Source organism: Amblyomma americanum, chromosome 9 (genome assembly GCF_052857255.1).
Source record: "Amblyomma americanum isolate KBUSLIRL-KWMA chromosome 9, ASM5285725v1, whole genome shotgun sequence".
In the NCBI taxonomy this organism is placed as follows: domain Eukaryota; kingdom Metazoa; phylum Arthropoda; class Arachnida; order Ixodida; family Ixodidae; genus Amblyomma; species Amblyomma americanum.
This window is the reverse complement of record NC_135505.1, coordinates 71,623,126-71,648,003: the sequence shown is the minus strand read 5'-3', so window position 1 is coordinate 71,648,003 and position 24,878 is coordinate 71,623,126. Positions and strand designations below refer to the sequence as shown.

Here is a 24,878-nt window from a genome sequence, read left to right as displayed (position 1 = left end):
TGACGAGGATACAGGCATTCGTCCTTGCCAAGAATTCCCTTTTCTCAAAGCTGGTTGGAACTTCGTACACACGCTGCCAGAAACTAAACTCTGCTGTGTTGAAGGTTTTTATTCGGAGGAGTTTCACTCGCCTGCGTATATTTATAGTTGGCGGGTGGTACCATAAATCTCGCCATGACCCCGCTTTTTATGTTCGCATAGCTCTCGCATGATGGCGATTTGAGAGAGAAGCTGTACATTCATTTTGGCTTGCGCAGGAGGCCGGTTGGTTGCTCTTTACTTCAATGTGACTTCAGACGGCGAAGGAGCCGCTCGAAATTTACGCTTCTGGTTTCCGCTCCATTTTTCCACGTTAAGCATGTCAGTGCCTATGAGATTAGACCTTACGCGATATGACTTCCTGCTCAAAATTGGTCCTGTCCAAGTCTCCAAAGCCAGAAGTTTAAGCGTATCTCGTGTCTTGGCCTGAGTACGCTTTACTGACCTGCACGGCCCTGCTATATGAGCATCCTACACCCCTGCATCGCAGCTGGCTGCCCCTGAACTGAAAGCCCCAGCCAGAGCAACAACAACAACAACAACAACAAAAAACACGCACGCCTAATCTTTCGGATACGATTAGTGATCAGCACAAGAGCTGGTTGGCAAAACGAGCCAAGAAATGATGACTCAATACATAACGACTTTGGTGATGGTTATATCTGCGATGGTAATGGTGGAAACGTTTACGGTTGAACCATTACATGACGAGAATATGTAACATTGCATTTTGGACCCTACGCTTACCGACTCTGCGCAGTTCGCGTTCCTAGCAATCCTGATTATATATGCACGCCTTCTGGCCGGAGGAACACGTGAATGGTGGACGTAATCACTTTTGCCCCACACTGGCTGTTGAACACCGTATAAAGGACGCGTTTAGTGAAGTCTGGTTTATGGGGGTTTAACGTCCCAAAGCGGCTCAGGCTATGAGGCACGCCGTAGTGAAGGGCTCCGGAAATTGCGACCATTTGAGGTTCGTTAACGTGCACTGACATCGCACAGTGCACGGGCCTCAAGAATTTCGCCTCCATCGAAATTCGACCGCCCCGGCCGGGATCGAACCCGCGTCTTTCGGGCCAGCAGCCGAGCGCCGTAACCACTCAGCCACCGCGGCGGTTGTTACGTGACGTCGTCGACGTTGTTAACTCGATTGGGTTCGAGAGAAAAACCTCCCGTGGTGCGGAGTCGACGACGAATTGTCTGTGCTTAATGACGTCGACGCTGAAGCCGCCAGCAAGGGCGACTGGTCAAGTCCGATCGAAGGGTCTGAACGAATTTCACGGCTGTTACCCCGAGAGGCATTTCGAGGCGTCTGGCGGCGTCCTGTTGCGACCGCGTATGCACCACCTGAGGCATGGGCTGCTTGCTACCCATGGCCTACGCTACCACTACCGACTTCGGCTACGCGAAGCCCGGGGGGTGGGGGGGGGGGGGGGGGGGGGGGGCACGAAGCTAACAAGAGCTAGCACTGCAAGAACAGGGAGCCGGATGCTCAGAGGCGTGCGTCCGTTAGAATCGCCGCCTCGTGACCGGCTGAACGTGTAAAGAGCCCAGCGCACGACACCAGTGGTTGCGGCCAGTCACGGTGACTCGAGGACAGCTCGGAGCATTGTAGTGAGCACGGCTTACCGAGGTTCAGGCACGCACGAATAGGGACGCACTTTTAAGCCACTCCGTCGATCGATCGGGATCCGGTGTGCCACGTGGTTTTACTAGGAAGGAGAAATATACGGATACAGGCAAACCCTTAGCGGCACCATCGGCCAACATTAATTCGAAGCGGAGAAATTACGTCGCTATTGGTTAGCGCCAGCTACGGGAACCAGGGGCTGTGGGCAACAGATGGATAGTAAACATGGACACCGCTACGCGTCACAACTGCACTGCGTTCTCTCAACCTGAAGCACAGTCGAACCTCGTTGTAACGGAATGGTTTATAACGAAATAATGGATATAACGAAGGAATGACGAATACCCTTGGAAGGTCGGCCAATAAAACAAGCTATGAGGAAGCTACGGCTATAACGAAGCAAACGCCGGGCCCCTTCAACCTCCGTCTTAACAAGGTTCAACCGTAGTATTTAAATACACAACGCTGGAAGAGAAAGGAGACACGGAGTGACAAAGGTGCTGCAGCGCACTTAGATGCGCTTTTAACGCGTGAGACGAGTGGAGCCCAGAGAAAAGGCAGTGACCCGCTCACTTCGGTCCTCGCGTTTACACAAACATTGCACGCTATAGGTGACGCACCAAAATACCGAAAAGTTTGGGCGACTCTACAGAGAAGGGGAGGTGCGCGTACTACACACTTATCACAACACGTCGCAGGGCGGTGTCTGCGAGACGGCCCAGCGGAGAGCCGAACGCACGTTAATTGCCGCCGCCACCTAACTTGTTTCCCCCCCCCCCCCCAACTCCCTTTGTCCATCTCTGTCCGACGCCTGCCCGGCACACGCCCAGCGAAAGCGTATTGTGCAACGCCCAAAGTGGAAGACGAGCGGCTAGTGTGATCAACGGAGTGACCGGGGCAATTACAACGCGCCAGAGACGGAGGAAGTGCACGCGAAGACGGGCAAAACATTAAAAGAAAAAAAGGGAGGGGGAAGGGCTTCGCAGAGCGGCGCTAATGATAGCCGCAGGCTGGAGGAAAAGTGGACAGACTGCTGCAGCAATAAAGAGGAGGGAGACAGCAGCATGGTCTGTCTTGCGCGGCGATTAGCGCGACAAGAAAATACTTTTGAACACCGCCACCCACTTTGTTCGGCGAGGTAGAGGAGGAGGTTTCGTGCAACGTATACATGCCCCTCCCTCTGCTTTGCAACGCCGCACTACTGCACGCAAGTTTTCACACCATCCACTGGAAAAAGAGAAAAAGTGCAGCCTGGTTCGATCAAGCGACGCACTGTAAAGAATAGCGCGAAACAAAGCGAATTACAGTGCAGCTGGCAAGGGCCTGGCGCTTACCTCCACCAATTTTGAAAGCAACGACCGTTTATCGTCTAGAAAAAAAAGACTGCCTCGCTCTGTTTAGAGGGAACTAGGGGACAGACGTGGTATTACTATAGAAAAGAATACCCGGCTATGGCGTACGAATCGCTGAAACGAAAAAAAAATGGCCTTAACAAAAAAAAAACCGAGTGTTTTGGGCAACGAAACACAAAAGATGACTGCAATAATCCTGAGGTAAGAAAAATACTGAGCCAAGCAGCTAAAACAGCCAGTATGACGAAAGTGAAATCAAACTCTGGCGAGTCGATTTCGACAGAGGTGAAATAAATGCAAAAGGCGACCGTCTCCTGTGCGACGTCAGTGCGCGTTAAATAATTACCGGGTGGTCGAAATTAATTAAAAGCCCTCCACTACGGCGTCTCAGATCGCCCCTGTGCAACTTCGGGCGTAAGTGCGCACACATCGTTAACGCTGCCATAGCATAGTTGTGAAGAATCCCCAGCGAGATGAAGTGCCATTGCTTGGAATCAATTTAGCTGCTCCGTTGGGATCTGTTTTGTTTTGTTTTTCTGTCCGATGCGTGCGGCCCCTTACCAAAGTGAAATAAAGTTTAGTACTTGTCTGACCATTACTCGTTTTCTTTGTAGGCATGTTCCGCCTGACTTAAACGCGCACAGCTTTTCGTGGATAACATACCCCAGCCCCCTCTTTTTTTTCCGGGCACATCTAGACCGCAATTATCAGTCCAGGAACTGGAACCGCGCCTTAGAATCAAATTAGTCGAACCGAAAGTGAAAGGCGTGGCGAGCGGCACAAAACCAGACAGAGCAAGACCCAACCCCAAGCAAGACACAAATATAAGCGCAGCAAAAACATCAAGTGTAAACCCCACTCAAAACACAGGTCGCCTTGACCGAGCGGAGAGAAAAGGAAAAAAAGACCTCGACCTCCACCAGCCTCCGCCGCACAACACGCCAAGGCAAAATCTCGAAAGAGGAGGAGAAGGAGCCTCGTCAAGTGCAAAGAGGAAGAGAGGGAGTCGCCCTTCGACGCAGGCTCTCCCACACAACCCCGCCCACGCAGACTAGAGAGGACCTTCGACTACCCAGCAAGTAAGCAAGCCAGCGCACGCGCTTCAGGGGATGCCTGGCGCTCGGGGCAGCCATCATCTGCCTACGCACACGGACGCTCCGTCTCGCAGAGCGCCCCGTGGTCGCCAGTCGGCGGAGCGAATTAAAAACAAAAACTACACGAGGGTATGGAAGGTAGAGCAATAATTGCGCGACAGCGTTACTTTCTCTCCGTTCTCTCCATTCTACCCTTCCTTCGGCACGCATCCCACGGCCGTATTCCGCGAAGAACAAGAAGAAGGTCCGATCCGACTGAAAGAGGCCGACCGACGCTGCTGCATTATTTCTCACCTCTTGCGAGGTTCTTGCAACAGAAGCGTCGGCTTTCCTTTGTGCGTGCCTGTCTCGCGCAACAAGCGGGGGCTGCCCGTGGGTGTCGAACCCGCCGAAGAAAGGAACGCACGGAAGGTGCGAAGTGTGCGTGTACCACATGTCTGCCGGTGCACACTGTCCTTGGAATAAGAGTCGAGAGGCGATATGGAGAACGGAGGACGCGGGCTTTCCAGCACGAGACAGGAGAGATCGAGCAACTGAATGCGGCCTCTATATTTTCACTGGACCATGCGCCAGTGGGGAAACCATCTAATTTATTCTTGTATTTTTCAAATTCCAGCACTGCAATCGAGAGAGGTCGACACTGCACGCCGTCGTCCTCAAGCGCAAGAGATCTCGCGGGCCTCGTCGTATTACGAATCCAATCTGTAGATGCGCGCCCGCGACAATGTCCGCAATGCGTCGCCGGGCTCGGGTCTCGCCTTGCCACAACCGCACCGAAGTAGCGCTCCTTGCAAACGTTTAATGCGGGCGAAATCACACGAAACACAGCATAGCCCGCAAAAGTTGCACCACTACGAACACAGCAGACCTGAGCACCGTAATGCGACAATTCCGCCTTCACTCAACACAGTTATTAGCGCAGAACTATGGCGGCGCATCGACGCGCGCTATACGCCGACAGACCGAGACAGCCATACGCGGATAACGGCAATAACCTCCCGAGACCCGCAGTGCAAACTCAAGTACCATTTGCTGCGTTTACAACTTTCGGGTGTGTGTGCGTGTTCCGAGTATACGCATGTGTGTGAATTGCTCACAAGTGTTAAAGTGCCTTGCCGTGTGCTGCTGAACTGCGCGTCAGTGCGCTTGTACTTTTGACGCCACGGTAAACAAAACTCTCACTGCTGCCCCCCCCCCCCTTCCTGAGAGCTTCTGAAAACGAGGGAAGCGATACTGCTTTAACATAACGCACTACAGCGGGATACAACTGTCAAAAAAAGTAGTCGGTAACACTGACCCAATGTCCGCGGCGTACTGTATTACTCCGCTGGCCAAACAACAGTAAATGAAATCAGCTTTTCGTCACTATCAAAAAATCTAAAGCTTATTTTTTTTTTCTTGCGGTCAGTCTCTTTAGGTAACAAGTTACACCAGACTACTTTCTGGTCGTGAGGAATTCACTGTGGCGCTGCTGAATGCGGCCGGAGCTTGACTGTAGACTAAGGTTGTACGCGAATATATATGCAGCAGCAGAGGATCTAGTAGCAGCAGCGAAATATCCTTTTCACGGTGCTTAACCTGCTTCCATGGCTGCCACTCGTGGGATTCCGTTGTGCAGTGATACTGGATCAGGCGTGTACAACTACGTCTGGACCTCGGACAGCCACGTCACGAGGTTTATTTAGAACATACAGGTTGGCCCGGAGAAACAAAATAAGCGAATAAGAAGCGCGCGCTGCCGATCAAATCACCGCAAACGTTCTCCGAAAGGGCAGGCAACCTCCTCTATTATACAGGTATTTCAGTGGCACGCGCTTACTCAACGAACATTGTGAACAGGCAGTTATGAACCACCCTTTGCGTTGAGGCTGAGACCGGTGAAACTGACGCGGAGGCGTCTGTTCCCAACTGTAACTACACACCACGTGACGCTATCAAGGTCAACGTTGTGCCTACACATTGGGCGCATCGGTTCGCGCAACAATGGCCCGCTCGAGCTATTAAATCTACATCTACGCAAACGTTGCAAATACAGTTGCACGCGGGTTTTAAGGTTATAACCAGGTTATCTCTGGTTAGGTTTACAGAGAAGATCGCAGATCCCACCACCCCAAAGAAGTCCCAAACGGCATCGTCGCTCAGGAGTACCGAGGTCTCGTGAAGGAGTCGTGCCTAACGGCGGCCACCCGCACAGAAAGTGTTTCAATCGGCGTGTACGCGGCCTGTTTCACGGCGGCGCGCTTCGTGCGTACGCGTCGTTATAGAGAAACAAAATCTAGAGAAGCTCGAAAAGCGACTGTAGGCCGATGTGCGGTCCTCCGCTGTCTAGGCTAACTTAACTCCCCGACTGCTCCCTCCCCCTTTGTTTCGAGTAGTAATGGTTAGAGTTTTGCTTCGGCCTTTAACCGCCCCTGACCGTTTTGCCCAACGCAGAGGAAAGCGCCTTGAGGTCAGGCTTCTGATCGCACACAGCGTGGCCTGTCCACTGCTTGGACTGACCGTGGCACACGCATACAGACAACCGAACAAGGACGCGGGACCTCCAACAGCACAACTTGCCCCCAGCAACCCGCCCTCCACTTGCCTCGAGACTTCACGGTCAATGCTGCGATATCGCGCCTCTTCCTGCCCTGACAAAAGCATTTTCGCTAAGGAAGAAAACGAGTAACAGAAATATGAAAGAATGGGAAATAACGAAGTAAACAAGGAGAAACCCCCCCCCCCCCCCCCCCCCACCTGGCTGGTGAAGGAACGGCGGAGCCAATGAACCTGCGTACAGAAGAAAAAAAACTAAGAAAACGGCGACCTCCCGCCAGCTCCAAGCACGACTTCTGGCATCCGTGTGTGGTCCTCACCCCCACACCAGTACACACACCGCACCACCTCTCCCCCTCCCAGCGCCCTCTCATTCGTTCAGTATAGAAAACATCCGGCTTCCGTGCCACACAGACCCGCGCTGTACAGCACACGCAGCGGCCACGCAGTAAATCGTACGCGCTCAATTCAAACCTCGAGCACCATAACGGCGCCGTAGTACACGCGGGATCCACAGCGGGAGCGTAGTGCAAGCACTGTGGACACCCTTTCCAAAGCAGCCGATGTTAATCACGGCCCCGCACAGAGCTCCGGCCCGTAAGTACACGGCCTCTCCCACCGAACTCCAAACGCAGAGCCGCCGAAGGAGGCGTTCGGCCAAACCACGGAGGGGGAGAGATCCGCACACACACGCGCGCAGACACAAGCGCGGACAAACAATTCCTTTTCCTCCCGAGGCCACGAGGAGCTCGGACAGGTACGCAAACGCGGTCAGTGGAGCTCTTTCTCTCTACGCCGGAGCGTCGCGCGTGCCTGTACTATAGTAGAGCAGTGCGCACGCATAAACTACGCCTGGCTGCTCACCCCCTTCGCTTTGCGCGAGGGGATTCGATGGGGGCGCGGGCTGCTCGCTGAACGCCATTTCGCCGATATACAAAACACGAGCGGGCGAGCGGGGTCGTTTATATAACAATGAGAACATTGGCGCCGCACATAAGTAGATCGCGTTTGTTTATACGCTTTTGTTCTTTGAACGCGCGGCTCAGATAGGAACACATCCAAAGCGAGGGGATTCTAGACACGGTGTCATTTGGAATACAATGGGACAGCTATGTAGCCTAACGCAGCGGGGGGTGCCAACGCGGATATAAGGGCAGCTGAAAGCGTACGTCGCTCTCTTGCCGCAGAAAAGGCATCGCGTTTCAAAAGAAGCAAAAGCGGCGGGGAGAGGACGATTTTAAACCCCACGTTTTTTTATATATATTGCATATACACCTGTTTGTTTTTTTCGGGTGAGCGGTCCCAGCTGTGGTCACAGTTTCCCGGTCATTTTCACCTTTGGCACCCCAGAGGAGAGTGCGCTATAAAATGGGTGTAACTATAGGCGCGCAAGTCTGGCGTTACCCTGTAGGGAAACAAACCTCAGAGGCCCGCGCCAGCTCTGCCCAGACTCGAAAGGGCACCCGACACGGTAACTGGCGTCGGACGTTTCGCCGCCAGAGAAACGTTCCTCGACCGATCGGAATCAATGCCCACGACGCGTGGTACAAAACAGTGTGTACGTATACGGACGGACTGGGGACTACTGGATCCACTCAATTATTGTTCCCAGAAAAAAAAAAAAATCGTTCACACTTTCTGAGTATGCTGACGTTTGTCCGGCACCGAAAGGCGCATTCAAGAAAGATGGCTTTAAAGATCAACCCGAGAGCCGATTAATTAGGGGTTGCCGACAGAAATTTTTTTGTCGCCAACTTCTACTTTTTGTCGCGTGCTCGCTTCGCAGTCTGAAAGCCCTGGGTTCAGCTGTCCTTACCTTCACAAGAAATGTTATTCTTGGCCTGGTCACGTGCTTTTGGGAAGCCACTTTTTCTTGAAATCGTGTTTCATTGCCGGCGAACCTTATAATGCCCGTGCATTAATAGCAAGGCCACGCTGTCTCAAAAAAGCTAACTTTCCCCAGCCATCGCTTCCGCATACACCTCGCCTATAGCCTTCAGAACAACTTCATCAATGTACCGATTGTAACGAATTCAATGCAGTGCAGTCCCGACAGGTGTAAGCCAGCGGCCTGCGTGCCACGCTAGGTCGAAACACGGGACGCGGAGGACCCGACACTCGATTCCAGCACCACTGCACGCCTCATTGCTCGATTCCTGCACCGACAACACTGCTTTTGCTGGAGGCACAATTTACACCTGAAACAAATAACTATCGCCGGTTCTTTCTCAGCTCCAGTCGTTTTGTTCTAGCTCACACGATCGTGACACCCGCCCGCTTCACGCTGCAGGAAAGTTTTGCTCCACTGCCAAAGTCGGAGTATACGATGAGGCGCTGCTCCACTGTGACGTCATCGCCACCTCCGAGGTGTGTCCACGCGATGACGCAGGAAGAAGGCGCTGCATCCTTCGTGACGTAGGCAGCGAGGGCGGAAATCCTCACTTCCCGGTTTCACTGACGCCGACAGAGTGCAGCTAGAGGCTTTCAAGAGATTTTCCGCGTCGAATTCGCGCGTGCGAATCAACGAGTGGCGACGGTGGCGCCAGAAGAGTGTGGTGCGAGTCAAGGAAACCTCTCGGGCGTCGACCGAGTTCGGCGCGCAGCAGCAGCACACCTTGCATTTCGACTGAGGTTGGAAAACAGCCAGAGGAAAACCTGACTGGCAACTGAAACAGCTGGTGGGACACTGTGTGACACGAATATCAGTCATGATAATCAGGGTGACTACACCCACTGCAAGACAAAGACCGCTCCCATATCTCTCCAATTAACCGTGTCCAGTGCCAGCTGCGACCACCCTATCCCCGCAAAGTTCTTACTCTCAACCGCCTATGCGACACCATGTGACATGAATATCTTAAACAATCATAGTTATCATAATCAGCATGACTATGCCCACTGCGGGAATAAGGCCTCTCCCATATCTCTCAAATTAACCGTGTCCAGTGCCAGATGCGGCCACCCTATCCCCGCAAGCTTCTTAATCTCATCAGCCCGCGTAATTTGCTGACGCCAGAGGGGGCGGCAGAAAGTTAAGGCACGAATATAACGGGATAATAGAAACACATAACAGGCCTACGCGGCAGGCCGGTTACACTGGAGTCACACGGATGTAACAATTTAACAGACCAATGTAACACGCCAGTCAAACATGTACGGAAGGCTTAAAGGCTATGACAATTGTAAGTGGCGTACGTAGTGATAGCCGGAAACAATTCAAATAAATCCAAAGCCTACACTGACTTCGGTTTCGCCCCCGGCGAGCACAAGAAATATGACCGCCCCTCTAACGAGATAATTTCCCAGCACGCGCGTGAGTCGGTTTGCTAAGTGCCTGGGAAACAACGGCGCACTAGCCGAAAACTAAACTACCGGGGAAAAAAAATATAAGCATTCCCTTCGTAAACTCAATTATAACGCAAAATTAAAGAGCAGTACAAATGGGGTCAGCGAACCCTTCCTTCATCAAGCCTGCCCATACACCGCGCACACGTATACAGAACACGGCGGTGTAACAAACGTGCGCAGCGCACGAAGCAACGAGGCGTATCAGGCATAGCCCATTTCCTTTGTCTTGTTCTTTTTTGTATGCCACCCCCCCCCCCCCCCCCCCGCACGTCTCGCCCGAGGTGCACTGCATGGGCATACGCTCGCCCGAAGCGATAGCCGGCAAAGCGGGTCATTCATTCCATTAGGGAAAAGCGACCCGTACAGAAACAGAGTGACACTTCCAATTATAACCCTTGCGCGCAGGTATACTCTGGCCTCGCTCCGAACGAGTGCAATGCAGCCGCACGTTTCTGTGCCACGACGACGACTGTGCAGCTGTGCAACAAGGCCCGCTCGCTGTGTAACAGGGCTGCAGCTTTTATATAGGGACGCCTTTGCAGTGGAAAGCACTGGCGCCCGATGAAACCGAAGCGCAGATACGTAAAACGAACCAGTGTACACACAACGACGTGCCCGTGCGTGAAATGGGTTTCTCCATGCTTACAACTTTTATGAGGCTAAAATTAAAGCTCGAAAAGCCCCCCGTTTCTCAGCGGGCATTGCTTTTAAATAGTCTCCACCAGCGACAGCCCATTTTCGTGAACGATGCTCCAGTGTCAGCCAAACGAGGGCGCTAACTGGCGACACTCAACGCACTGCCCTGAACTCTTCGCCGGTACAGGTGCGAAGCGCGCCTAAAATTCGTCGCGGTCTCAGCAAATCCGGATCGCCGATCGGAACACAAGACGTGCTCCAGCAGCGCGGGGCAAAAAGGCGAGGCGATCAAGCGCGGCTTAAACCCAAAATATGAATCCAAATCGCGAGCTGAAACACGAGTTAAAGGGCTAGCGGAGGAAGCAAAAGTGCTATGAATCACCGATTGGTCTACGGCAATATGGAAACTGCCATTAGGAAGACTGGCAACTCCACACTTCCAGGGCATTGTGCACTGGCAACTATACAGTGCACCAGTGGCGCAAATGCATTGCCGCCGCTGGCGAATATACGGAAAAGAAATGGCATGCTCGTAAGAACAAGGTCATTCCAAACTTTACTGTTCAATTCCTCAAGGCAGTAAAATACAAAATCAGGAGTCTGCGAGGCAAAACTTATTCCACCGCGCCCATGTCTGCACTGTTAGTGTCAAATGAAAACGCGAACAAGACAGCTGAAAAGGAACTAGCAAAATGAAAAACCTTTAATTGAGGCACAATGATTACCAGGGCAATCAATGCTTCGCTTTGATGGCTCGAAGACCGCTGCCTGCGTTCTGCCTCCGCAAGCTAATATTTTTGTGTCGTTTCGGCGGTGAAGTTTCCCTGTCCGCACCTTCAGTTGACGCCGACAGTACACGTATGGCGAGGTTATGTGCCGATCCTCCGTAGGGTTCATTACTTTGGGCCGAAAACCTAACGCACGCACAACTTTCGAAGAGTGCTTTGCTGCACCCGCACACTATAGGTCGACCGGATATGAAAACAGAGCAGTCCACGCTGGATCGCCTGTAATGTGCGGGCGTTTAAGCGATACCAACGACCCGAGCACACATCGGCTGAAGTCGACCAACCACTGCCTCGGTCCAGACAGTGTGTGTACTTCCCATTCCATCAAGACACGCCGTCCCTTCCCTTCAGGTGCCGGCCGCTGAGGCGTCCAGTTGGAATGCTTGCTTGTCCAAGCTTGCCCAAAAGCATTTGAACTAAAAATGCGGCGGCTGCGCGTTTCTGTGGAGGAGAAACGCGAGCACGTGTGCTGTACGATGTCAGTGCACGTTTAAAGATCCCCAGGTGGTCGCAATTACTCCCGAGACGGCAGCTTTCTCTTCGTCCCTCCTTTATCCCTGCCCTTACGGCGCGGTTTGGGTGTCCACCGAGATAAGTGAGACACTTACTGCGCCATTTCTTTTCCCCAAGAACCAATTTTCTGTTATATTATTCACAGCAGCTTTGCAATGCCACGGAACGTGTGTGTGTGTGTGTGTTAGGTAGCACAAATCCAGTTCTATGTAACGCGTGCAACAAATTTATGTTGCAGGAATACAAAAAAAGAAAATGTCTCACCTTTAACCTGATAAGTGCTTTGTTTTCATTTTTTTTTTCCTCCACGACAGCGTGTTCGGCGAATTGGTTCGCTCGCACGCAAACAATTCCGAACTTGTAATTAAAAATGAACGTTAGCGCGCTTAAAAAGACGGAAGGCTTACTACAAACTCGCGGAACTGCGTATCATACTGCACGAGCGTTGATTTCATCGCGCTGCGGTTAGGTGAATGTAATCGATGATGATGACTATGGATCTGGGTAAAGCTGAGATTTGGGCGAGTTGCTAAGCATTCACGGTGGGTGAACAGAGCAAAAAAGGCAAGACAAGCGCTGACTAGCAACTGATTTTATTGAAGAACGAAAAGCGGTAATATACAGTGAACGTAACAATAAGATAGAAAAAGAGAAAAAAAAACGGCAAAGGGGGCTAAACAGCCTATGCCACGTGCAAGTCAAGATATTGAATTTCCTTATCACTTTTCTCCAAGATCATAACGTGATATGTTTCCATGATTTCGCGGCTCACCTTGTTCTTATGACAGAACAGCACCGCTGTATTCTTGTACAAAAAGGTGACGCTCAAAAGCGAAATCATATCACGTATACATAATCTTGAAGAAAAGTGACAAGGATGTTCAATGTCTTGACTTGCACGTGGCATAGGTTGTTTACCAGCATCCGCCCCCCCCCTTTTCTGTTTTTATATTTTATTGTTTACGTTCACTATATATTTCCACTTTTCGTTCTTCAATAAACACAGTTGCTAGTGAGTGCTTGTCTCGCCCTTGTCCCGACTTGGTTGCCCTGTTCCCCCAGCATGGACTATGGATTTTTATGCCGCAAGGGCATCTGCGGACAAAGAGACCCATGGCACAAGGTATTTTTGTTTGCTCAAGATGGGGTCAAGGCCCCATTTCCTCACCCCAGATAATCCGAGCACCATACCAGGGGAAAGCTTGTACCTATTGTATGACCGATGGGTACCCGGCGGCACTGGGGATCGAACCCCCGAACCTCCCGCATGCGAGGCGGATGCTCAGCCACTAGGCCACCGCTGCGGTTGTGAATGCCATCGAGGGAGAGCCTTAATGGACTTGACCAGCCCACGGCTGGTGGTATCAATGACCGCAGAAGAGCAGCTACAACGTCACGCATTAACGCCAGAGTGCCTCGTTGTTACGTATATGGCAAAAACGCTAACACGACGAGGACAGACTGAAAAGTACGGACGAACGCATGTGTGTCATCTGTTAACGCTATGCTGCATGTTTAGGAACTAAAGTCCCAAGCCCTTTCCCCAGTTCTCCATATATGCTCTACCAACACCGACCGCATGCTTACCCGCATTGCCCATAACACGTCCCAGCGTGTTGCAATTCCTCTATGACCAGCTAGAATGTAGTTTTATTTTTTTCCCACAGGCGAGAAATGCAGGGTGATCTAAATGTAGCGATAGAATGATGCCGTTATGAAAAAAAAAATGTGAAAACCGCACAGCGCTACTGCGTGCAACATTTCTGATGACTAAGCTATATTACTGTCTGTATACCTATTGGATCACTCCGTATTCGCGATAGGATCCCTCGCTGTCATTTTTCTATGCATTGATGTCTCACGCGTCAAGGAACGCCGCCTGCCACCGGCAGCACCGTTCGAACTGTCGCCCATAAATCCGGTAATCGTGATTCGCCAGATATTCGTCGCGCCTTCTTTTCACAAGGCAAAAAGGCCGCATATAAGCGACCCAGTGACGGCAACAGCCATCACTGGGCCGCTTATATCCGTACCGAGAGCGACGGGACGCCACGAGCCGCGAATAACGGAGCGATTTTGCCACCACCAGAACGTCCCAGAGACTTCGCAAAAGAACGCCATAGACGGCAGAATTCGGTACATTTTGTTCCCGCGCCTCTGTTCTCCCCAAACACACGAGGAGAAAGTGAGGAGGGGGGGGGGGGGGGGGGCAGACTATCGATTCCCGCGAACAACACACTGTTCGCACTTCCTTGGCTGATTTCCAGAAAGGGTATAAGGGAATTGCTCTCGCGTCTTCGCCGCCAGAAATTCATTATATTCGCGGATGCCACGCGCGGTGCCAAACTGGGCCAACGAGAAGACCCCCGAGAAAGCAGAAACAATCTGAAAGCAAGCGACAAAGCGCAGGAAGTGCGCGCATTCCGCCGTCCATCGCATCGACCTTGCGGAGAGAAATGTTCTAGACGCGGAACAGCCGCCGCTGGCACTATGCCCGGACAGCGTGTGTGTGTGTATATATATGTGTGTGTGTATATATGCATATATAACACTTAAAAACACTGAGAAAAAGATTCAGTGGCGAGATGTTAACGCATCTTGCCCTAAGGCTACCCTGAAAAGTGTCTTTTTTGCACCGCATAGCTCCGGAAGCGAAGTTTGCGATTTTTTACTCAGAAGATTAACACAGAAAGAAAACGTTTTTTTATTCTTTCGCATAGAACAAGTTGCAAAGAGGTACTGAAAAAATACTGACGTGCAGTGATGCTCCAAGCTTGCAACTTTGCGAAGTGGCAAAAACGACGTTCTCCAACTCTTGTGACATACGATTTATTTCGAGAAATCTACAGTTTCTTGCAAAGCTAAGCTTCATTCCTTTGTGTGGACATATTTACCTATCTCATTTAAAAATTTCATTGAAAACAAAAAATGATCATGGGACCTCGACTACCGTTGTTATCTGAACATGCCCATATATATACCGCATTAAGTTCTACCCCGACGAAACCTAAAGGCGCTGTCGCATCTACCGTTTGCGTCGCCACTATATGCTCCTCACACAGAGGGAGTTTCGCTTGCGAATGTACAAGTCAAAGCCATATGAACGGGGCATTTTATTATTTTAGCATCCAATTGACTCATTAAGGAAGTCATTAACAACGTCACGCCTCAGCGCTTCCCTGACGTGTATATACCTTCTACAAAATACAATAGCTAGGCGGGCGCGAAAGGTTGCCGCAGAATAAAATATTAGGAGACCGACGGTATATGCGTGGGCCGAAGAAGAGTCAGCACTGCAATAAACATCACTCAATTAATTATGCCGAGATTACTCCTCCATGCGTACTCTGATTAGCTCTAATAAGGGGGCGGAAGTTGTACCACCGTAGGATAACGCCCGGAAGCTCAACCCCCAGGGCTCCTACACTGACGTCACGGACAAGTACTAACGGCCACACCGAACGCATATATAGATATATAGAAACGAGCATACAAAGCAGCATGACGTAGTTCAGAACCCAACAGTTTCTCGAATGAACAACGCACGGCATCGCACAAAGGGTCCGCTTTAAAGGACGTTTATGGGTGTTTTAACGCTGACACAGTGGCGAGAAATGGCACTCGGAACATTACAGAGGGATGTAAAATTTGGTCTGGTTTATGGGGTGTACCGTACCAAAGCGATAAAAGCTATTAGGGACGCCGTAGTGGGGGGCTCCGGGTAATTTATTAGACTACCTGGGGTTCTTTAACGTTCACTGACACCGCACCCGTCAAAATGCGACCGGCGCGGCCTGAATCAAACCCGCGTCTTTCGGGTCAGCGGCACAGCACCATTTAGCGCTGATCCATCGCGGCGGCACTGGAAGGATGTAAAGAAAAAAAATGATGGGTGTAACATAAGGAGAAAAGTGTGCACTAGAGACCAATCGCAAGTTGATTGTTTAGCCGACAATAGAAAAGCGCAAATCACGGAGGCTAAGCTATTCGGCCATTAACTTCAAAACAACGGCGAGCATGGAGTTCTTTTCGGCATACTAGCGTGAACTGGGCAGCGGAGTAATGTTCTAGTGCTTTCGCAAGCTTTTCGCCTCCATCGTCGTCACGACATGCACGAAACTAACAACCAGTGGGTCAGCTGGAATGTGAAAGGACCGAGGGACACAGCAGGACGGGGGCGAGAAAGCTTGGGGAATTACTGCAGCATTTCCACGCACCGAATTCAAATCGGGTCGCCGCAAAGGAATCCGTGTTCCCCGTTTTGAAGCGGATGGCGGTGTAGACCAGCCTCAGAGATCTGCGACACACCGTCTCCACGTAGCCGCAGTTCTGCATGTAGTTTTTTGGCCCGTCCTACAGCTTATAAAACTCCACTTTCCGTGAGAGCGGTCTCTGCCGTTACAACGCCGTAGCCTATCGATAGAGGCCAAATCCATTTGTCCCCAGAAGGGACTCTTGAGAACAAAGTGGATACTCCAGCACTGCGGACTTTTACGACACATGCATCAGCTCTGGGGCAATTGTTCCGTCTCAGGAGAAGCTAAAATCAAAGTTAAGCCTGGTCCCCTATCACGTTTTGACAATACGGGCGAATAAACTGCATCCAGGATGTTTCCACGGGGCAAGGGAGAGTCTCCAACTCCAGCGCACTTAATTATGGGCAGACGGACCATTACGTCTAGACGCGCTCCAGACGATGAGAATTGGAGCGCCCATCAATACTCATCGAGCAGCTCTCCTCGGAACGGCCGAGTTCCGCGAGTCCGAAAAACTAAGTTGCGTGCAGCGGAGCGACGAGTGATTGATCGAACGGCGCTTAAACCAGGCGAAACTAGGCTGCAACGGTTAGGTCACACACGCCGAACAAACCGCTGCGGCGCGAATCTGGGCCGACCATTCTTGGCTAGCGATGCCCGGCGAGGGTCGCGACCTCTCCGCCGAAGGCGATCGTTATAATCACCACGCGTCGAAATGTGGCACGGACCTCCGGTTCCTAACGTAGCAGATAGCCGTAATTGGTGCTGAACCCGCGGAGCTTCCAAAAAGATCCCTTATCGCGGTCAGCAGCGACCTAGCTCTAATCAAAGTAATATCTAAGCCAATCTTAGGTACTTTAACAAGGTGAAAAGTCGAGCTGGTTGGGTCATGATCTGGTGGCGGGAGCAGCGCAGCACCATACAAAGAAGAGAGAGGCGGGACCTTCTACGCTACTGCGGGCACAACCTGTGCGCAACACAAGGTTTCGATAGCACACGCATGAAGATCGTCTGCAACGAAACCCAAGGCGACTGATGTCTTGTAACAAGCACGATCGCTCGCTCCCACCGGAATACAGAACAAACAAAACACGAATGAAAACCCAGCTCCGGCCCAACTACCGCCAACGACGACAGACGTGTGCACATAATAGGCAGCGCAATCGCCGATGGTCCCGAAGCCGAGAGGGCCGCGAGCCTGCGGCCGATAACGGTTCCTCCCGAAGCTTCCCCTAGACGACCCTGAAAAACGCGCTCGTGGCCAACGCAGCGGTCACGATACAGCAAAATCCAGGCGTGAAGCGTGCGTGTGTGTACTAGCCTTTCCTCGACAAACGCCCCCACCCACACAAACAACACACCGCTCGAAGCAGCGGAAACGTTCGTGGTCATGCGGCCAGGACCAACGCGGTACGCCACGTCCAAACCGACCGGCCGATCGAGAAAAAGACGAAGAGCAATACAATCACGAACTGCGAGGCTTGGAAGACGCGCGCCGTGCAAACCCACCGAAGCGAAGGTTACGCGAGCGACGAACACGCACAACACACGAAACCAACAACAAGCACTACTGCTTCAGCAGCTCGCGCCTGCTTACGGGGTCGCCGACAGATGGAGCCACGCGTCGCGACACAGCAACAAAATTCGTCTGCTACCGCCGCCGGTGTTCTCAATAAATCAATGTTCCAAAGGACGTTGCCTCCGAGTTCGGGTTAAGCATCCTCTTCGGGCCCTCCGCGCGTGTTTGGATTCGAAGAAAAGAGATTACCACGCGCGTGTTCCCGAGCCAGAGGCGGGCGTTGAAAAAACGTTTACGCAGACGAGCCAACAGAAGGCGCCTTTAAACAATATTTGAACGCGCACAAAGAGGAGAAAAACAAACGCACACCGGTCTAAATTGAGTTGCAAAGAATAAAATAAACTGGGTAAGGCCCTTTGCGCGCGGGTGTACACTGAGAACAGAAAGAGTGCAGGCCCGAACACGCCCGAAGCGAGCCATAAAGTGATTTCGAAATGGCACGCGCTCGCCCAAACACGCATGCTCACGAAGCACAACAGAAGAAAACCCCTGCAGCTGGTCCGCACCCCAAGACAAGATGAAAACCCTACCTAGCTGCGTCCATTAGACGGAGCGTCCTTCTCGAAAAGATAAAAACTGATATAAGAAAAACTGCACGGGAGGCGCGAAAAACGTGAAAAAAAAATGGAAAGTGTGAGAGAAAGAAAAGGTGCGGCAGGAAACTTCCCTCCCGAGGACGCGAGTGCATTCACTACAGGCGTGCACGCAAAAAAAAAAAGGCCTCCCGACAGTAAAGGACGGACGCACCGCCCTTGTGACGCTTTTTTGTGTTGCTCGCGCAAACAGTTTTCCTTTTCGCAGCTTTAGACAGCGCGTTCCGCTTTGCCGACCAGACAGGAGTAGCACGGCGCTCCGAAAAGTTGGAAAGAGAGGACGTTGTAACGGGGAACTTTGAACTCGTGACACGACTTGTCAAAGCCTGTCTCAAGCTCTCTAGAGTCACTGGAGCTTCATCTAGCGGGGCAACGCAGCAGTACTGCATGCCGTCAGTTACTCAACGTTTTCGGACTCCCTTGACGCGCTTTCGAACGCAACGCAATGACGTAAATTCCTTCAACCAGGAAAGACAGCTGGGGCTGCACGGGTTGAAACACGCAACGGAAAGGGCGAGAAGAGGCAAGAGAGGGGTTAGCCAGCTGATAGAACGCTTTCTTACGAACGTGTTTTTGCCGAGCGCGGATTTAGCCCTAACCCCCGATGCAGACCTCCGCGAGCGTACGGCGGTTAGAGCGCTCCGTAATCCAAGCACGGTCGTTCGTAACTGAACCGCAGGGATCCCCGGACTCACCGTCATTCTCCTCGTCGTATTTGAGCGCCTTGGAGATGAAGTCGAAGGCCTTTTTGTGGTGTTGCTTCTGTCGAATGAGCAGATTGGCGTCGGGCTCCCCACTGGCGGCCGCCATGACCTCGGTGTCATCCGCCGCCGTCAGATGGCTCTCGCGTTCGACGCCGCTGCTGCTGCCGCGCAAAACGAACGCGAACACCACCAGCACCTGGCTGCACAGCCATCGTAGAAGCCAGAACACCACAAGCACCGGGTAGAAGACGTAAGCCACGCTCCTCAGTGCCCCTCGGCGACCCGCCTCTGCTGCCGCGTCCTGTGTGCCGACGTCCTCGTCGTCGGCGTCGTTCGCGAAGCTGTTCTGCGGCACGGCGACGCTGGCAGCCATCTGCACGTCGCCATAACAAACCACTCGTCTGCTACTCCTCTCGTGCGCTCCTCCTCCCGCGAGCAGACGCCGATGCGCTAGGGGGCGCTGCGGCGCGACGGACGTCTACGTAATGTGTCATGTGACACCTCGCGTCGGACCAATCGCGGGTCAATCTGACTGGCGGGCTCTGTGGCCGGCGTTTCGAGCGCCCAGTAGAACCGGCGGTCCGGCGCACCATGCCAAGTTCTGCCTGTACACGTTTCCAGCAGGCCCTCGCCGGTTTAATCCTAGCGCCGGCGTGACGAAATTTCTTTTTGATATTTGTGTCGGGACAGCAGCCATCGATCGAGGCAGACGACGCGCGACTACGCCATCTGCGCCGAGCCGAGTCGCGATATAGCGGGTTTCTGGCTCGTCCGTGCACATGTATTGCTGCGTTCGGTTGCGTCAATTGATAGTTCGCGCTGCTCCCGATTTTCAATTACGCCGCGAATGCTTCGGCTTCGGAAACAAAAAAAGAAAGTGAAAAAGACGTGGCACATCCACGCCTATATTACCAATTCCAGCTGTCCTCAAACTTCTGTTCTGGCAATGAAACTTCCTGGATAACTCAAAGAAGTGCCGCTCCAGGGGCGTTCGTGGAATTCTAATGATCACTCATTAAAGACCTGGACGCTGCGTTACGTAACGGATTTATGACCTGGCCTCGAACACGTTAGCGGTTCACAACTTTACATTGCCCTACACGGATCCTCTTTCAATGCGGGCAATTCGTGACGCGATATGAAAGGACGGCCATATATAGCTACACTGATTTATACACTACATATCTTGCTTTTTTAGCGCACATGTGAACACGTCGGTTTCGTTGTTCTGCTCTGTTAAAGGAGGGAGTGAAAGAAGATAGGAACGAATAGGTCCGTAGTGGAGGGCTCCGGAATAATTTCGACCACCTGGGGATCAGTGCACGTTAAAGATCCCCAGGTGGTCGAAATTATTCCGGAGCCCTCCACTACGGCACCTATTCGTTCCTATCTTCTTTCACTCCCTCCTTTATCCCTTCCCTTACGGCGTGGTTCAGGTGTCCAACGATATATGAGACAGATATTGCGCCATTTCCATTCCACCAAAAACCAATTATTATCTGTTCATTTCTAGGTATCTACCTTGAAGTGTTTTCACGTTCACCACGCCCTACCTTGTAACGGTCACCTGGGTCTCGTCAAGCTGCCTCGAGCAGCTTTTAGCCCAGGTGCCCCAACCAGTAAATATCTGGTGCAAACAAAACGATTTGATTTGATCCCACCTCCTCCCTACAAAGCCTAAGCAATGTAGAACCGCCGGTCGTCGCATTCGAAACTCCATTATGAGCATGGGCGCCGCCCCCAAATTCACTTTCGCGGGCCCTTGCTCGTTCAGACAAAACCACCGCCTCTATATTAAAAATAAAGAACAAAAAATGCGCATCTATACTCCCGGTCAACTTTCTGTGGTTCTGCAGCCAAGGCTAGGCATGGAAGTGAAGGAGTTGGCCTTTGCCCGGTTCCATGGAGAATGGGTTACACGCGGTTGATGGGGACAAGGGCACGTCTCTTTCCGTTTCCTGTCTAGCCTTGGCTGCAGAACCACAGAAAGTTGAACTGGCCTGCATTTAACGAGGATTCCAAGTGCGGATTAATGGCACATACGACTGCCTGGCCGTGGCCAACTGCATAAAGTTGGTTTAGCTCGTGGTCACAGCTGAGAAATATAAGACCTAGATAAAACACTCATCGCACGTAACCCGCGCACCATATATATGCTCGGCACAAAACTGCAATAAAGTATGGCACGCTTTTAAACTCTGCGTTTACGAAGTACACTACACAGAAAACAAAACTTCCGTGGTTTTTCCTTAGGAGCGGACCTTACGTGACATCACGGACTACAGTTACCAGGCGGGCGTATATAGATGACCGACATCGCGACAGTGAACGACCTCTGCTTGAGGTTCACCGCGATGTCCATTAACGACGGAGATGAAGTGATTTACATCAGCCCCCCCTCCTTATGCTCAGTTTTCGACTTGCCTCGGGATCTTCAGGAAGATGGCGAGCAGTCTAGGTAGACGAGAACTGTTTGGTTAGACGAGGGCTGGAGAAAATCAAAAGCGCGTAGTTTACAACGAGGGCAGTTTTCAAATGAAGCTTTTCTGAACTCCCGTGACGATATATATAGATGCCTACAGCAATATAAAAAAAACGCTGACACGTACCACGACATCTGAACTAAATTTTAGCATCTAAACTGATGCTATAAAAGCTTAAAGCTCACTAGATATATATTATCGAAATGAGAGAAATGAAGACTGTATCGATGGCTTGCACTGACGTCATAGCAGCCGCCATGTTGGTCCAATATACAACTGCTGTAAAAGCCTGCCTGGTAATCTAATGCGTTAATCTCCTCCTGCTCTGGTCAGTAACTTGAAAGGCGTCTGTGCTTCGTCAGCATGGCGCCTGTAATCTCATGTGAAAGTCATCTGTAGGCAAGTTGCTTTAGCGCCTCTTCTGTCGCTACATCGGGAAAAGAATATGAATTTTTTTATTTCTTCTCAAATTTGCCTTGTTCAAATGCGCTATTTTCCTGGAGTGTCCATCCTTCGTGGACGGTTTTTTCCTGGGCTGTGCTCTTCTGTTTCTTTCTGTTTGTCAGATGCTCGCGTGTACTTATGCACTATGTGACCCAATAAAAAAAAAGCCATCAGTCGTAATTCGGCACTGCGTTGCGTCCGTTCTTCAGGTATTAGTGCACCGTTTTGTTTTTAACCATCCACTTTCGCACACGTACAGTCGCGAAGAAAAAAAAATAGCACTGTGACGTGTCATCTGAGCAGCAGATAGCAACTCTCGGAGCTGCAGTTACGAACATGCCGATAACAAAAGTTCCAGGCGTGTTCGCGAAGCCCGGCGCTCAGCCAGCCGAACGGTGTCGCTTCAGTGACGTCATTGCGCTAATATTTTTCCATGGCGACTGTACTGAAACAGGGATGAAGCACAGAAACGTGTGATCATGAACACATTACTTTTCGATGTCGTGTGGCTGAGAAAACGGGACGACTACGAACAGAAAGTATCGCATAGAAGGAACGGAAGTGCCTTATTAAGAAGCGCCACTCACGTTAAAGGGATACGCTAACGCATGCGCGTTGAGCTAAGCGAAAAATTGCACAGCACCTCAACTGACACAGCTGTATTCGAACACAAAACCACCATCTGAGAAGTGATGATGTAACTTTTCAAGGTGATCTGGGGCCAAAGAGCTGCATGGCACAATGTTTTTTTTTTTTTTCTGCTCAGGGTGGAGTCAAATACCCATTTCGCAAGCATTTAACCCCAAAGAATAGATCGCCAGGCCGTAGAAAGCTTAGTGTACCAATTGTATCACCGGTGGGTACCCGGTGGCACTGGCGATCGAACCCCGAACCACCCACGCTCAGCACCGCTGCGGCCCCCACCAGAAAGAGAAACGGTTTCCACGTAGTTGCACCCAGTAGACTTGCGAAGGCGTGTATTTCGCATGGTTGGCTCATTGCTGAGTCGTCAGCAAGTCTGGCAACGATACGAGTTACACTCTGATCGAGGTTAAGCTGATCTGTTCGCGCCGCAGATGGAAGTCGATGAAGACGGCGATGTGCAAAGCACAGCAGTATAGAGAATGTGTTGCAGCTTAACACGATGCGTGATTGGGTGTGGCGTTAGCATAGTGCTCTCGGGCAGTAGCCAGGGAAGCTGATCTGTTCGCGCCGCCGCGTGTTCGAAACTCAGACACGACAATATATTTAGCTTTCCCGGGTTCAAACCCGACCGCGGCGGCTGCATTTTTATGGAGGAAAAACGCTAAGGCGCCCGTGTGCTGCGCGATGTCAGTGCACGATTAAAGATACCCAGGTGGTCGAAATTATTCCGGAGCCCTCCATTGCGGCACCTCTTTTTTCCTTTCTTGTCTCTCACTCCTTTACCCCTTCCATTGCGGCGCGGTTGGGGTGTCCAACGATATATGAGACAGATACTGCGCCATTTCCTTTCCCCCAATACTTATTATTATTATTATTATTATTATTATTATTATTATTATTATTATTATTATTATTATTATTATTATTATTATTATTATTATTATTATTATTATTATTATTATTATTTAGCTTATTTCTGCACCCTCAAGATCAGGGACGCCACAAGATTCCTGGTTGGGTTTCACCCCGTGCTTTAGCTCTAAATGAGTCGCTGTACTCAGAGAAGCACAATCTAGTTTTACAGAGCACACCATTCGAGCGGAGCCCACTCCCATGCAGCGTGTAAATTATGTAATAAGTTGCCTTCATCCTTGAAAGGTTTACGGGACTGTCAAAATCATTCAAGCTTATTGCCGAAATTAGAAAGAGGGTATTTCCTCTTGCCTTCGAACTTGTGCAGCGGGCTGTAATAAGAACATAAGCAGACAAGCTCATTTCAGTCAAGCATGTAAAGCAAGCATCCCGAATACACGAGACAACATACGAAACAGAGGCCTGAACGCAGGAGCCCTTCATAATGGCTCCACTTTTGAATAAGATTCTCTCTTCTTCCCAGCTGTACTCTGTTCCTAAAAATAGTAATAAATCCAACAAGTGAATATGCTTGCGTCACTGAAGTGGTCGAAGAAATGCTGTTAAGCTGAGGCAGATCTCATATTGTCTCAAGTGGGCGGTGTGTGAACTATAACTTCCGAGATCATGTGCCGCCTCTCAGGCCTCGGTAATTCATCTCCCATGTGGCAGCCTACCGCCAATGCCATTTCTCTGTAGTCGCATACAAGTCAAGAAAAAAGCGGATTTTCCCCGTCAAAGTACCCCCTTCCAGACAGTGGCGTCGGCCGATTCTCATGAGCCTTCTAGCGTGACAGTGCAGGGAGTGGCAGATGAATGGAGACAGTCATCTTGCACTGTCGGGGATAACCCCTTCCTGCATTGCAACGCTAGCAGGGCCATGAGAATCAGCCGACGCCACTGTCTGGAAGGGGGTACTTTGAAGGGGAAAATCCGCCTTTTTCATTACTTGTATGCGACTATAGAGAGGCAATATTCGATTCTCGCCTGCAATATCTCTTCCTTATCATCCAGCTTTCCCCTTCGCGCGAGGTGAAAAAATACTTTATCACGTATTTACACGGCCAATCTCACCTCAGGAGAGCAAGCTGCCGGGCTAGTTGGTCATGCATGTTGTTTACTAGGAATAATAATAATAATAATAATAATAATAATAATAATAATAATAATAATAATAATAATAATAATAATAATAATAATAATAATAATAATAATAATGTTTACTAGGAATAATAATAATAATAATTGGTTTTGGGGAAACGGAAATGACGCAGTATCTGTCTCATATATAGTTGGACACCTGAAGCGCGCCGTAAAGGAGGGA

The 24,878-nt window shown here is 50.9% G+C and overlaps 1 protein-coding gene across 7 annotated transcripts in view; it reads right to left on the bottom strand.

Moving 5' to 3' along the window:
• LOC144105264 (spastin-like) overlaps positions 1 to 24,878 on the bottom strand; it is an 85,981-nt gene that overhangs the window by 46,775 nt on the left and 14,328 nt on the right. For all 7 annotated transcript variants that reach the window (XM_077638406.1, XM_077638407.1, XM_077638411.1 and 4 more), the window contains exon 4: positions 19,062 to 19,443. In XM_077638406.1, coding sequence (XP_077494532.1) covers positions 19,062 to 19,443 — 382 coding nt within the window. The remainder of the gene's footprint in view (positions 1 to 19,061; positions 19,444 to 24,878) is intronic.